The sequence below is a fragment of the Phlebotomus papatasi genome, chromosome 2 (genome assembly GCF_024763615.1).
Source record: "Phlebotomus papatasi isolate M1 chromosome 2, Ppap_2.1, whole genome shotgun sequence".
Classification (NCBI taxonomy): Eukaryota; Metazoa; Arthropoda; class Insecta; order Diptera; family Psychodidae; genus Phlebotomus; species Phlebotomus papatasi.
In genome coordinates this window covers 47259585-47272423 of record NC_077223.1, presented here as the reverse complement: position 1 = coordinate 47272423, position 12839 = coordinate 47259585, and the positions used below count along the sequence as shown (strand labels likewise).

The window sequence follows — 12839 nt, the reverse complement described above, 5'->3', positions numbered from 1 at the left end:
ATAGATGTTTAAAGAAAATCAATGATTTGTTAATATTTGTTTTAGTAAAAAGTAAATTAAATTTAGGATTCGAGAATCGCAATCTGACTTAATGATTTTGAGTTACTGCTTCTATTTCTATATTTTTCTACCTGATTAGGGTGAATAATAGTTATTTAACCTTTTAAGGACGAGAGGGTCAAAAATCGAAGGTCAGAAAAAAATACTTTTTCTGACTTTTTAAAGCAAAACACAACTTTAGATAACCATAGAAAAAAATTCATTTTTGGGTCATCGGTGACCCAATCGTCCTTAAAGGGTTAAACTAAAAAAATGCCTATCTTTTTAACCTTTAATTTTTATTTTGGAGTAGGGCAAACTGGAGCAGAATTAGTCAGAGGTAGAAGTTAACATTGGGTTGTTATAGTTTACTCAGGAAGTAATAATGACCAACAAACAATAGCTTTTGTTCTGTAAACATGTTTTTGATATTTCAATGAGAGCGAGTGAGATCTAGATAGTCATCTCACTCATTCTCATGGGAAATTTTGAAAAGATATTTACAAACAAAAGTTATTGTGCGCTGAACATTAAGTGTAAATTGCTATTTATTCAGAGTAAACACAACACACACATATGTCACCTTATTCGTTGAAATGATGTATCAGTCTTATTTAAACATTTTTTCAGAAATTATAATAAGCAAAAAGATAGTATTTAATTTGCTGGATAATTCTGGCCCGGTTTCCTCTAATGATGTTTTCCATAATTATCAATTATCTATACATTAATGGGTATTAGCTAATTTTCGACTTTGAATATCAAGACATTGAATATCAGGGGAAGTAAAACACGGAAAATACCTTTGGTTCCTTTCTCTTTTTAATACCTCAATCCGAAAAATTAAATTTGTCTTGAGAACTTAAAAAAGAACTTATTGACACGGGTGGAGAAGTTCAAGTATCTCGGGATGTTATTCACTCACGAGTGATGGTAGGTTTCACACCGAAATCGCCGCGAATCGGTCAAGCTTCTGCAGTAATGAGGGAGCTTGGCGGAAGCGTGGTGAGGAAGGCCGAGCTCAGCCGTTCGGCTAAGTTATCGGTTTTCAAAGCTGTGTTTATTCCTATTCTCACCTATGGTCATGAGATTTGGGTAATGACCGAAAGTATAAGATCGCGAGTACAAGCTGCCGAGATGAGCTACCTTCGGGCGGTTAAGGGAATCACTCGTCGAGATCGAGTGAGGAATGTGGCCGTTCGTGAGGAACTAAGAGTCGAGGAGCTGCTTCTTCGGGTTGAGAGATCACAACTTCGATAGTATGGATATGTTCAACGCATGAATGAAGAAAGATTCCCCAGAAAAGCTATGCAAGCCATTGTGAGAAGGCGTCGACCTCGAGGCAGACCTAGGACGAGGTGGCTGAATCAAATTCAGAATCTTGCCTTGGAACGCCTTGGGATCGAACCCGAACATCTTCCTGAAGTGGCGGAGGATCGACAAGCGTGGGCTGCTAATTTGGATGTCATGGGCCCGCGACCCCAATAGGGTTAAGCGGTTGAAAATGAATGAATGAATGAACTTAAAAAGAAGAAAACTACGAAAGGTCGTTTTCATGTTTTACTGTTCCTGGTATAAATGCTTATTTTTATACTTTAGGAAGTTTGGCAATTCAAGGAAATCTAAGTAAGTCAGTTCTTTTGAAAATGTGAAAATTTTTTACAATAAAATACTAAAGCTTTTAAAAAATTTAATCTTTGAAATTCGTTCTCCAAATGATAAAAATACACTATTTCTAAAGTTATTGTAGGTATTTCGGAATACTTCGATTGAATTTTGTCACATTCTAAGAGGTTTAGGCTAACTGTACCAAATTTCAACCAGCTTGCAATTTCGTCCACTTCTTTCGTTCCTCTAATTTCCATGAATTTTTAGTTTTCGCATACTCTAGTTGACTTTACAACGCCAAAAAACGAAAAATGTTGCTTTGACGAACGATGTGGTGTGAAGGAGACTTTGGAATAATTCCGGAAGGGCAAAGAACTATGAGAATCATGGTGGCCGAAATATGACCCAAAGCTATGTATATATATTTTTATTCATTTTAAAATGTATTAAGAATAATTTTGGAGAAAACAAGAACGATAAAATATCTACAAGGTTCCAAGTAACACTCCTTTATAAGAAGTACCAAAAAAAATTGTATTAAAAGTATTATATTTTTAAACTTAAGTTTTCAGTACTTCCAGGCAACTATGCCGAAATTGGGTACACTTACCCTGATTTATTTTGAAGAAAAGAAAACTTTAGCGGTTGGTTCACCTAACTCCTTGCTGATAAAATAAACGGTTTAATTTTAAGGGTCGAAACCAAGTATTGAGACTGAATGGATTCCAAGGCACATGAAACAACTGAAGATGCTCCGTGCCTTGGACGACCTTAGTACCTTCAAGTAATTGCATTATACCTTCTACACCTTCTATATTTACCTTAATCTTACTATGTAACCCTCTACCTGTATGTAGTACCGTTTCGAAAAACCAATACATCAATTGTTAGTATGGATCCAAGCGAATATATAGTAAAGAATTCGTGATACGCATAACTATTGCGAAAAACCAAAACTTGGCAAGTAATATTGAATTTACAGTGTGGCAGAGACTCATTCCCTCAGAGCAGGTATTTACAAGTGATGAGAATTCACAAATCAGCTTGAGATTCTTCTCTTATTTCGGGGTGAGCGTGTTGAAAAGTTGAAAGAGGAAGTGGAAAATGCCGAGAAAGAAGGTCCTTTTTCCGGGTGGATTTTGTGGGTGGATAGAAAAAATTGGCATGGAAGTATAGAGAGAAGGGATAATCGATGGTGCGGAAAAAGCGCTATACTCACTCATTCGGTTGCGAATGGCTCGGAAGGTGGAGAAATTGAAGCCGCCCTCGCTGGAATCAATGAGTGCGTCACTATTGTGAATTGGCATGAGCAATTCCAGCAATTCCGTTTCACTCAAACCATATTCTGTGCACGTGAGATAGGTGGCTAATCGTGCAAAACCCTTCTTCCCGAATTCATCTTCAATTTCGTGAAAGAGACGTGTCACGTAAGCTTCGAAGGTCTCTTCGTTCCGCACGCGTCTTAGCATTGTCCTACAACTATCCTGAGACAGATCATACAGGTTGTCAGGATTCTTGAAGCGTTCTTTCTGTATAGTCGTCAGCTTTAGTGATTCAATTGGACTAGTAGTTGAGCAGATTAGGAAGACATTTGATGGCAAGCTGATAGGCAGCCATGAGAGAGCTGCTACAATGTCACAATCCAGTGGATTGAGTTTGTGGAGATCGTCGATGAAGAAGAAAAGTACATCATTTGGCATATCTTCGCAACGTCGTAGAAGATTTTGGAACCAATTGCTAATATAAAAGGGATCGAAAGAGGCATCTTTTGGCAAATATCCTTCAGGAATGTTGAAAATTATTGAAATTTGCTGGCAAATGACTCGCAAAAGCTCCAAATTATATGCAGCCCGAGGTGTCTTGGACCTATAGAAAAGTATTATGTAAAATACAAAAATTAAAAGTTCTTTGACCAAATGCAAATTTCTCAATAAGATAACTCACGCAAAACGAATTACACGGTGAACTTTTGCATTGTCGAACCATTTTATCACTTGGCCATACAAATCGGCGATTAAGGTACTTTTACCGGAACCATGGTGGCCGTAAATAAAATGTGGTGCATGTCGTGAACCAGATCGATAGTGCTGCATCACATTTGACCGCAACTTGTCTGGCACAGATGATGATAGAAGACTCTTGCTAGCTTCATGTTCGCCCACAAATACCAAATGTATCGAATGTTCATGGAATATTTCCTAGTGGAAGGCAAATACATAATGTCAAGTTTTTTTTTCATAAAAATCAACCAAAAAAATTTAAATCACTCCCCCTTCAAGATTTAGGAAAAAGTGCCCATGCTACGTGAGTTACCAAACTTCGTAATGACTAAATTTTTCTTATATTTCTCAATAAATGTGACTCATCGCACCAATTATTTAAAAAGAAAAACTAGAAGAAAGTGTCCAATTTTGAAATATATTGCGGAGTCACATTATCGAGAAATAGGGTAACGTGTGGTATTTCGGGACACTTTTTAGCACTTTCAAGTTTCAAACAATTTAACGACTTCTCAAATTATTTTTTTCTTTGTTGATACAAATATTTGTGTTCCTTATTCTATCCGGAATAAGATGTTTACCGAAAAATGTTGAAAATTGCATTATTTTTTATATGAAATAGCAAAAAATGTAAATAAGTAAGAATGGTATATTTCGGGACAATAGGGTATTTCGGGACAGACTAAAATAGCTATTATGCAAATAAATTTTACTGAGCCTGATTATTTACCTTCGAGTAGAAGGTCTAAACTTCACTCTTTTCTAAAAATTTTATTTAAATTTCACTTGTAAAGTGGCTTAAATCGAAAACAGCTCAACACTGTTTGTGTTGATATCTGCAAAATTGACGCACTGAAGATTTCGCAAAATGTGGAATGTGACACTCACAATTCACACGTATTTCACACTTTAAATTAAATAAAATTTCAGAAGTTTTATGTTTGCCTTCAAATACGTAAAGAGCCTAATATTTCATATAGAACTTAAAAATAATAAGAAAACAAATATTTATATGATTTTTTATGTATCCAGCAATACCCATATTGTGTCCCGAAAAGCACCTTGTCCAGAAATACCACACGTTACCCTATAGGAAAAAATTAATCACTGCGAAGCTTAGGATCATACGAAGCACGGGCACTTTCCTCTACAGCCACTTTAAGTTTATTTTTTTATTTTTTGAATTTTAGGTATTTAATATAAGGACAACCAAACGTGTAAAGGATCATCATAATTTCATTTTTTAGGGAGATCGAATTATTAATTTCATTCGTTCGTTTTAAATTATTTTTGTATTGGAAGAATTATCCAGTCTATTACACAGTTCCAAGAGCCCCTTAGGCCGCCTTCCTTCCGTTCCCAAATTAATAAGTCTCGTTACAAGCGTCTAAAAGTGCCCTTTACTATAAAATAGACTATTTCGAAGTGAATAAAAATTTACTGCTTTTTGATTGGGAATAATGCGTAGGCATGGTTTATTTGGATAACAATTAGTGTGTTCCTTATCTTTCCATTTTCAGAAAATTTAATCGACAGTAGATGTATAAACATTTAAAACAGGGGTGAGCAAGAACCGTTTTAAACCGAATAAACGTCAAAATAAGTTTGTCCAGGTACCATCGCGACGTTCGGGTAACGAGATATTCAATTTTTTCGAAAAAAAATTACACGGGCAGCATAGGAAATCGCCAACTTTAAATGGCTCTCCTGAAATGTTGTCATTCTCAGATAGAATAGTATGGAATGGAATCGTCGAAATGCACTTTTCGTTTATTTTTTTTAATTGCATAAGAGTAAATAAATATATAAAATAAAAGAGTTAACCATTTTAATGGTTACTGAGGCATTTCGTTTAGGTTTCAAAATTGAGGATTAGAAATCACCAAAATATGAATATTTCAAAATTTTAAACTTTGAGCCTTTGTTTTTAGGTAATTGCTCGACGTAAGTCGGAACAAAGATACGTTTTGAAAAGGTGTTTACATGAGCTACAACATACTAAAATTTCCGCCCAATAAGACAAGTTTTAAGTTTTGACAGTTATTCAAAATGGCGTACAGAAACGTCAAATCAAGATGGCGACCACGTCATCTTGTAGATCTCGTGCATTTTACCTTTAGATGTGAAGATCTTCATGTCGTTTATTGTCAGAAATTTTTGATTTTTTAGTATTTATTTTAGTAAAATTTTATAAAATTAATACTACTGGCACAAAATCTATTCATTAACAACTGAATACAATTAATTTTATCCATTAACCCTTATCCCTTCACTTTAACTATCCACTTTTAGAGGTTAAAGTTCAAAAACAGCGAAAAACGTGCAGAGTCACCCACAACGACGGTAGGGGAGATTGGGGCAAAAAGTCACAAAACGGATATTTTATTTTTTACAAGCTACCCGAGCACCTCCAAAATTTCTAATTAACACAGTTTTATAGGAAATTTACCGCTCTATAACTCTGTGAAAGCCATTTTTCTCTATTTTGTAAGGAAACATATTTATCGAGCCGTTTTCTAAAAGGTAATTTTGAAATCATTTTCAAAAATGCTGGGGCAAATAGTATCAGGCATAAGATACTATCACATTTTGATTCGCTTTGTTACGGGATTCCGTAAATTTAAGTAAAATACCTAGATTACATATTTTCATAGAAAATTTATTTTTCTACACCTTTGTAAAACACCGTTTTCTCTATCTGAGCGAGAAAAGCGCATTTTAAGCTATTTTACAAAAAACACACAAAAGACTGCAAATCGTTTGACCAATGCAAACTACAAGCGGCGACACATATCATTAACGTTTCTTTTCACCGTGGGACATCAGAAATTGTTTCGGTTTTTGCTACTTTTTGCTCCATAGCTTTTGTTACTTTTTACCCCAAGTGGTTGTTTTTAATAAAAGGACTTCTGGAGAACAGAATCTTTGTAAAATTCTAAAATAAATAGCGGATTCGTATTCAAAGAATATCCAGATAATTTGGGAAATATTCACCAGTGCATCAAATTTAATATAAGTAGCTAATAATTGATATATTCTGCACGGAAAATATTTCAAAAATAGGGCTAAAAATTTCGATTATTTTTATTTTCTAAATTCCTTGTTCAAATTCTAACAAACTTACGACATTGAAGAAGACTTATGGCGGCTATCTATGGAAAAAAAAATTAAGCCGCTATCTTATTTATCTTGGAAGATATTGAATTTTAAAAGTTTCGATTTGTGACTTTTTGCCCCAGTCTCCCCTATAGTGTTTTACCTATTGATGTATAATTTTCATTTGACGTTTGTTCGGTATCAAACGGTTTTTGCACACCTCTGATTTAAAAGCTAAGATACGTGTGAGATCTAAAAGATGGTCGTACCCTATGATCCCATTAACCTCTATTTCCGATTATAATCTTTACATGGCATCAAAGTAAAGAACTTTGTCTTTTCAAACTATTTCAAAAAGACTAAAATTTCTTTTAAGCTAACCCAACTAAATATTTTATAAAATTTGTTTTTAAATGCAAGTATTACCAGGGAGATTATTTTAATTTATTAATTTAAAATAATTTATTAATTTAATATTATTTTATTCCTAGACTATATAAGTTACCACGTTATTACTATTAAAAATCCAACAATTTTCAACTTTATATGGATGTAATGAGTTTTGAAGGGGGCGTGGTTATAAAATATGTGCTGTTTACGTCGTATGTAAAATTTCTTATTTATTATGAAGCAAAAGTAGTTGTTTATAAATATTAAATGTCCTAATAAAATTGATATTCAAAAAATACTTTTTAAACTCACCTGAACTGTCTTTTTTCTGCCTTTAATACAGTCCGGATCATTGATGAGACTCCTATCGATTGTAGTTCTCAATTTCTCAATGATGGTGGTTTTGAACACAGCCAAATAATCTTCGTGACTCTCTGTGTCTGGGTCAATTTCCGCCGTTTCACCCTCAATCCTGTGGGTGAGATAATAAAATAAAAGCTTTAACCGGTAAAAGGTCAAAAGGGTGGCAATTGAGAGATGGGAGTGCCATCCTCCTGGTCGAGAATCCATGATAGAGACATTTTAGGCAGAATTTCTTTAGTGCTGGGTGAATAGTATGAAATTAACACACATGAAGACATTTTCATGAGTCCAAAAGGATGTGCCCTTCCATCCGCAATTGACAAGAGTCACGGACAAAATTGATTACAGAGGTGCGTAATTGTTTGATTAAATTTCTTGGCAATTTTGATAGAAGATGAACTTACGTTAAATTTTGCATGTTGTCCGGTGGTAGAACCCTGGATAATTGCTTCTTGATTTGTTGGATGCGATCACGCAATTGTGAGGACGAGGGTGAGGACCACTCTCGAAACACAGCCATCATATTATCTCCTCGTGAGCATCCTGCCAGTTTCAGTGTAAATTTAATTAAATCACACCATGTCTATGAGGATTGTATGGAACAGGAAGTCATGGGGAGGACCCCTGAATGAAGGTGAATTGCATACACAAGGAACACAAACACTCACCAAGAGCTGTGTCAATTTCCCTTTCCAAGGGTGATTTCAGCATGAGGCGCATTTTTTCCACCAGTACCTCATCAGAGAAAGTCGATAAGCTCTTTCGTAGCGACCTCTCGAGCACATCCTTCATTTCTCGGCACGTTTTCACCCATTCACGCTTCTCCTGATGCCTAGAAAAGCAAAATAATGGGGATTTTAAAGCTTATACCGTTGCTTCCGACCAAAAATTCATCTCCTGAACATTTTGTACACTCTCTGCCAATCAATATTTTGTTCTTTGTTGCCCAAATTGAAATTGAGAACGTTAGAGAGGTTTTATGATTTTTTTTTCAACTAATAGAGTTTATACGAAATGGAGTAAAATACATTTACCAAAGTAGATTATATAAAATTATGTATTTTTTTTTAACCTTTAATGGAGATGCTATATACGTTTCTGCAGTTACTCCCGGTTTATAATCTCATATGGAATGATGGAATTTAAGTTGATTAAATTTTCAAAATATTCGCAGAGTTGTAAAATTCAGAGAAGTGGAAAAGTAAAATGTATTATATCAGGGAAAATTCTCTAGCTCTTGAGCTTGATGCTATTTCCTGAAAAAAGTTCACATTCATTGTTTTGGACAAAAAAAAGTTTGCAAAAAAAACATGTTAAAGTTGAATAAATTTGCAAAACTTTCTAACTCCGATTTACAACAGATTTGCATCAATTTATAAATTAACTCAAAACCAGCATAAAATAGCATATCATTAATAAATGTAAAATGTAATGTAAATGTAAATAGTGTAACAGTAAAAATCAATTATTAGCTCATATTGGTCTAGTGTATTGATAGACTCATTACTGGTTTATGATATATGTTCATTACCACCAGATTGCAATTGGGTCAAATTATACCGGGATTCAGAAAAAACTCAATTTCAATTTGTCTCAATCAATTAATAAAACTACTGGACAAAGCTTTTTAGCAATTAGAAGAAATATTTCAAGATCGATAGTCAATTGCATTTCTTAGTTAATTATATTACTCCCATTGTTCCAAAAATATCATACGTTTGGCAAAAAATGACGAGACTATTTAACCCTTTAAGGACGATTCGAACACCGGTGTCCCATAAAGAAAATAATTTTTCCTGACTACCTAAAGTTATTTTTTCTTATGTTTGTACGTAATTGCAAAGTAGAAGGTTGAAAGAATTTAGGATATTTTTTGCAAGTCTAAAGCTATATGCTATATAGTAAATTTTTAAGCTTAAAAATGACGAATTTCTAAATTGTCGTAATGAAAATTAATTTAAATAATTTTTTATACTTCCAATTTTTTTTATGCAAAACCGTTTTGGAAAAAGAAACTACAATACTCAAACATAATATTTTTCATTAGAGTGAAAATTAACAGTCACTGGTATTGTCAGAAAAATTACTTAAATTTTTCTGGCTATTTTTGTCCCTATCGCTCATAGAGGTAAAAAATACACCGAATCAGACTCTGTTGGATTTTCTAAGGCTAGATGTAAGACCTTTTACTGATTTTCTATATCGGTTTCATTTTTATTACTGATTTTCGGTCCGTGAAAACTGTCTCGTCGTTAAAGGGTTAAAGTATATATACTATGTGTTGCAAATATTTCATAAACTTAATGTTTTATATTCCCAATAACTAAAATTAAAATACTAAAGGGTAAGAACTAAATTTACTAAAATATATTATTAATATTAATTTAAAAAAAACTAATTTTTGAAGTATAGCATCTAAGTCACGAGTTCAAACATTTGATAAAGCTAGGACGCTTGGTCACGCCTGTTGTATAATATTTTACACTAATTTATTTATATCGAATATTCTGTCTTACTAAAATATATTTTCAACCTCTATAGAAATATTTTTGAAGTTAAAAACATTTCTTTCTATTCATTGTTGCTCATGCAAAGTTTTAATTATTTTGGTAGTGGCAGGTCACAGGTGTATATCTAGTCTTTTGAAGCTCTTACTACAAAGCTTGGATGTAATGACCCAGATGTTTAAAACCAAATTGTGCAGAATAGCAAAATTTTCAAAGCAAATCTTGTGTGGCTCACCTGACTGCCTCTGTTGGTTTGAGAAGATGAAAGATTTTGTCGTTGTGATTGGTGTAACACTTTAGTAGAAGATTGCTTTCCTCTGGGCAACAGTTCTTCTTGACACACTCAAAGACATCTGCATCGATGGATGTTGGAAGGATAAATGTACCAGGATCATTGCCAATAAGTGCCTTCCTCCCCAAAACGGAATTTCACCGATGAATTTTGAAAGTGTCCAAGAGAAAAAGTACACTTTCAGCACAAAACTTCTTTCATAGCAAAAGGAAAGAGAGATTAATGATGGGTCAGATACTCACAAGAAAGAAGACACTTTTGGAATCTCGACTACAAATCATCACTTCACTCAAGTGATCATCCATGCGATAGGGATCCACGTCTACTATTGCCTCTCCAGGCCCTGTGCCAAAATGCATGTCCACAAATTCCATCTTTTCAAAAGGAGCACGATGGAGAAATTTATGTGGGTCGAGAGTGACCAGGAAAAGTAAATTGAATGCATGTTGATAGTTATTCTTTTTTTTTTTCATTGCTATCCACAAGAATTTTGAGATCTTTTCCATTACCTCAATTTGTCTATCGTCGTAGAATGATTGTATTTCCGGGCCAACGACTTCCAGAAGCACTCGTCTCTCCTCCTTGAATTCTGTAACAGAGTTGATTGGGGGTAAGATTAGGACTCAAGGATGTTTCATCTTCTTTGATGATGTCTTGAGAGTTTAATGGGTTGATTTTGTCATCCCTAGATACGCGCCGAATAGTTAATAGGATTCTCATGAAAATTAATTGAATTGTGTCAATGATGCTTACCAAAAGGATTTACACATTAAAAGGGTGAGCTAATTTATCAGTGTGATGTTTATACCTTTAATTTTTAAATTTTATACTACCTATAATGCAGAATAGTTCCATTATAGAATTCGGTTTCTTAATGCTGTATTGTTTTAATGTTTTAAATGCCTCAATTCTAAGGAAAGGAAAATTATAAGATTTAGATTAAACATTTAGTAGTAAAAAAATGAAGTTTTCCTTTTCTGAGTAAATGAATAATGACATTTTATATCACTAAAAAATCACAATAAAATTTTTATCAAAGCTGTGAATAGAAAAAAATGATTTTTTGTTAACACAAATTCTACAAACATGTCTATTTGAATGAACTTATTATTTAACTGCAACTGGCTAAGTAAAAAATAAAAACTTAAATATTAATGATAATTTCCTACTTTCCATAAGGTAAAGTGCTTTCACTTAACCGGTTCCTCGATTTGACCGATGAACAGCAGTGGGGCAGAACACCCAAATTCTTGGCAAAAACCCCAAAAAAAATTTTCGAATTTTTGAAATCTAACACCGCCAAATAATAGTTGACTAATATCCTCATTAAACCCTGTACCCCGTTTTTTTCTTAGACATTAAGGTACCTTGAAATATTGTGTCAAAGTTGACATTACATTGCAATTTTATCAATTTTATATGGGAAAATGACGCAAAATTCAACTAACAAAATAGTAAAAAGTTCCGCGGAATTCCGCTTTTTAGTGAAAACCACTTTATTCTAGAGGTCTTGCTGCGTCAAGAACCGTCAATATTGTTGCTAATATTATGCAATTTTTTGGCTATGAAGTTTTGAAATTAGGCTAATATACCTTCTCATATGTTTGGCATCTAGTTTCTAACAAGGGAGGTTCTCGGACCTTTTAGCGAGTTCATTCATGAAACTTTGCATATTACCTAATTTGGGCATGTCAAATTCAATGGTGATAGTAAAAAACTTTTGCGGACATCGATACCTCCGCTAGAGGGGGTGGGGTTGGGGTTCAAATTTCATAATTTTGGCTCTAGCAGTCAGAGAAATGTGACCTTCGTTTCCCTCCCCCCACCCCCCACCCTTCTCTTAAAAAACGTGTTTATTTCTATATTTCGAAAACTACTCATCCGACAGTTTTCATTGTCACATATGCTTTAGAGGTTGTCCAGACGGATATTGCGTCCATACATACCAATGACCTTGAAACATTCATTCATGTAATTTTTCAAGGTCAAATGTATTATGCTTAAAATATTCATTTTTTTCAATTAATTTTACCAAGTATGATTTTTTAATAACACTAATTTATTGAGCTGTGTGTGATTTCAAGCGAATTTACCGTTTTATGATTGAGCTGCGCAAGTTTTTAAACGCAATCTTGGACCGTTTTATGATTGAGCTGTGCGTGATTTTAAGCGCAAACTTAACCGTTTAATGACACAGCTGTGCGTGCTTTTAAGCGCATTCCAAACCGTTTTGTGATTGAGCTGTGCGTAATTTTGAGCGTAATCTTAACCGTTTTATGATGCAGCTGCGCGTATTTTTTAGCGTGATCTTAACCGTCCTATGGGGTGGGGGGTAATTTGGGTAAGTTAGTTCGATAGAGAATGTTGACTTGTGGGGGAGTCACCAAAGACCAGAAGTCAATATCTCTTACCATTTGGCAGCCAGGATGGAGAGAAGTTGAAAAAAAGAAGTCGATTGTGGAAACTGCTCTCTCTTGGAGTCCGAGCAGTTAAAAAGACAGCAGCTGGGTTTGGAAATTGATGGCCTCTCAAATGAGACCAAAT

At 34.2% G+C, this 12839-nt stretch overlaps 1 protein-coding gene across 1 annotated transcript in view; it reads right to left on the bottom strand.

The window, feature by feature from the left end:
• LOC129801357 (protein qui-1) overlaps positions 1–12839 on the bottom strand; it is a 144631-nt gene that overhangs the window by 38296 nt on the left and 93496 nt on the right. Inside the window, exons 4-11 of the mRNA XM_055846297.1 lie at positions 10805–10884; positions 10538–10669; positions 10239–10411; positions 8165–8328; positions 7901–8039; positions 7446–7605; positions 3592–3845; positions 2867–3513 (exon numbers count right to left, since the gene is read on the bottom strand). Coding sequence (XP_055702272.1) covers positions 2867–3513; positions 3592–3845; positions 7446–7605; positions 7901–8039; positions 8165–8328; positions 10239–10411; positions 10538–10669; positions 10805–10884 — 1749 coding nt within the window. The remainder of the gene's footprint in view (positions 1–2866; positions 3514–3591; positions 3846–7445; positions 7606–7900; positions 8040–8164; positions 8329–10238; positions 10412–10537; positions 10670–10804; positions 10885–12839) is intronic.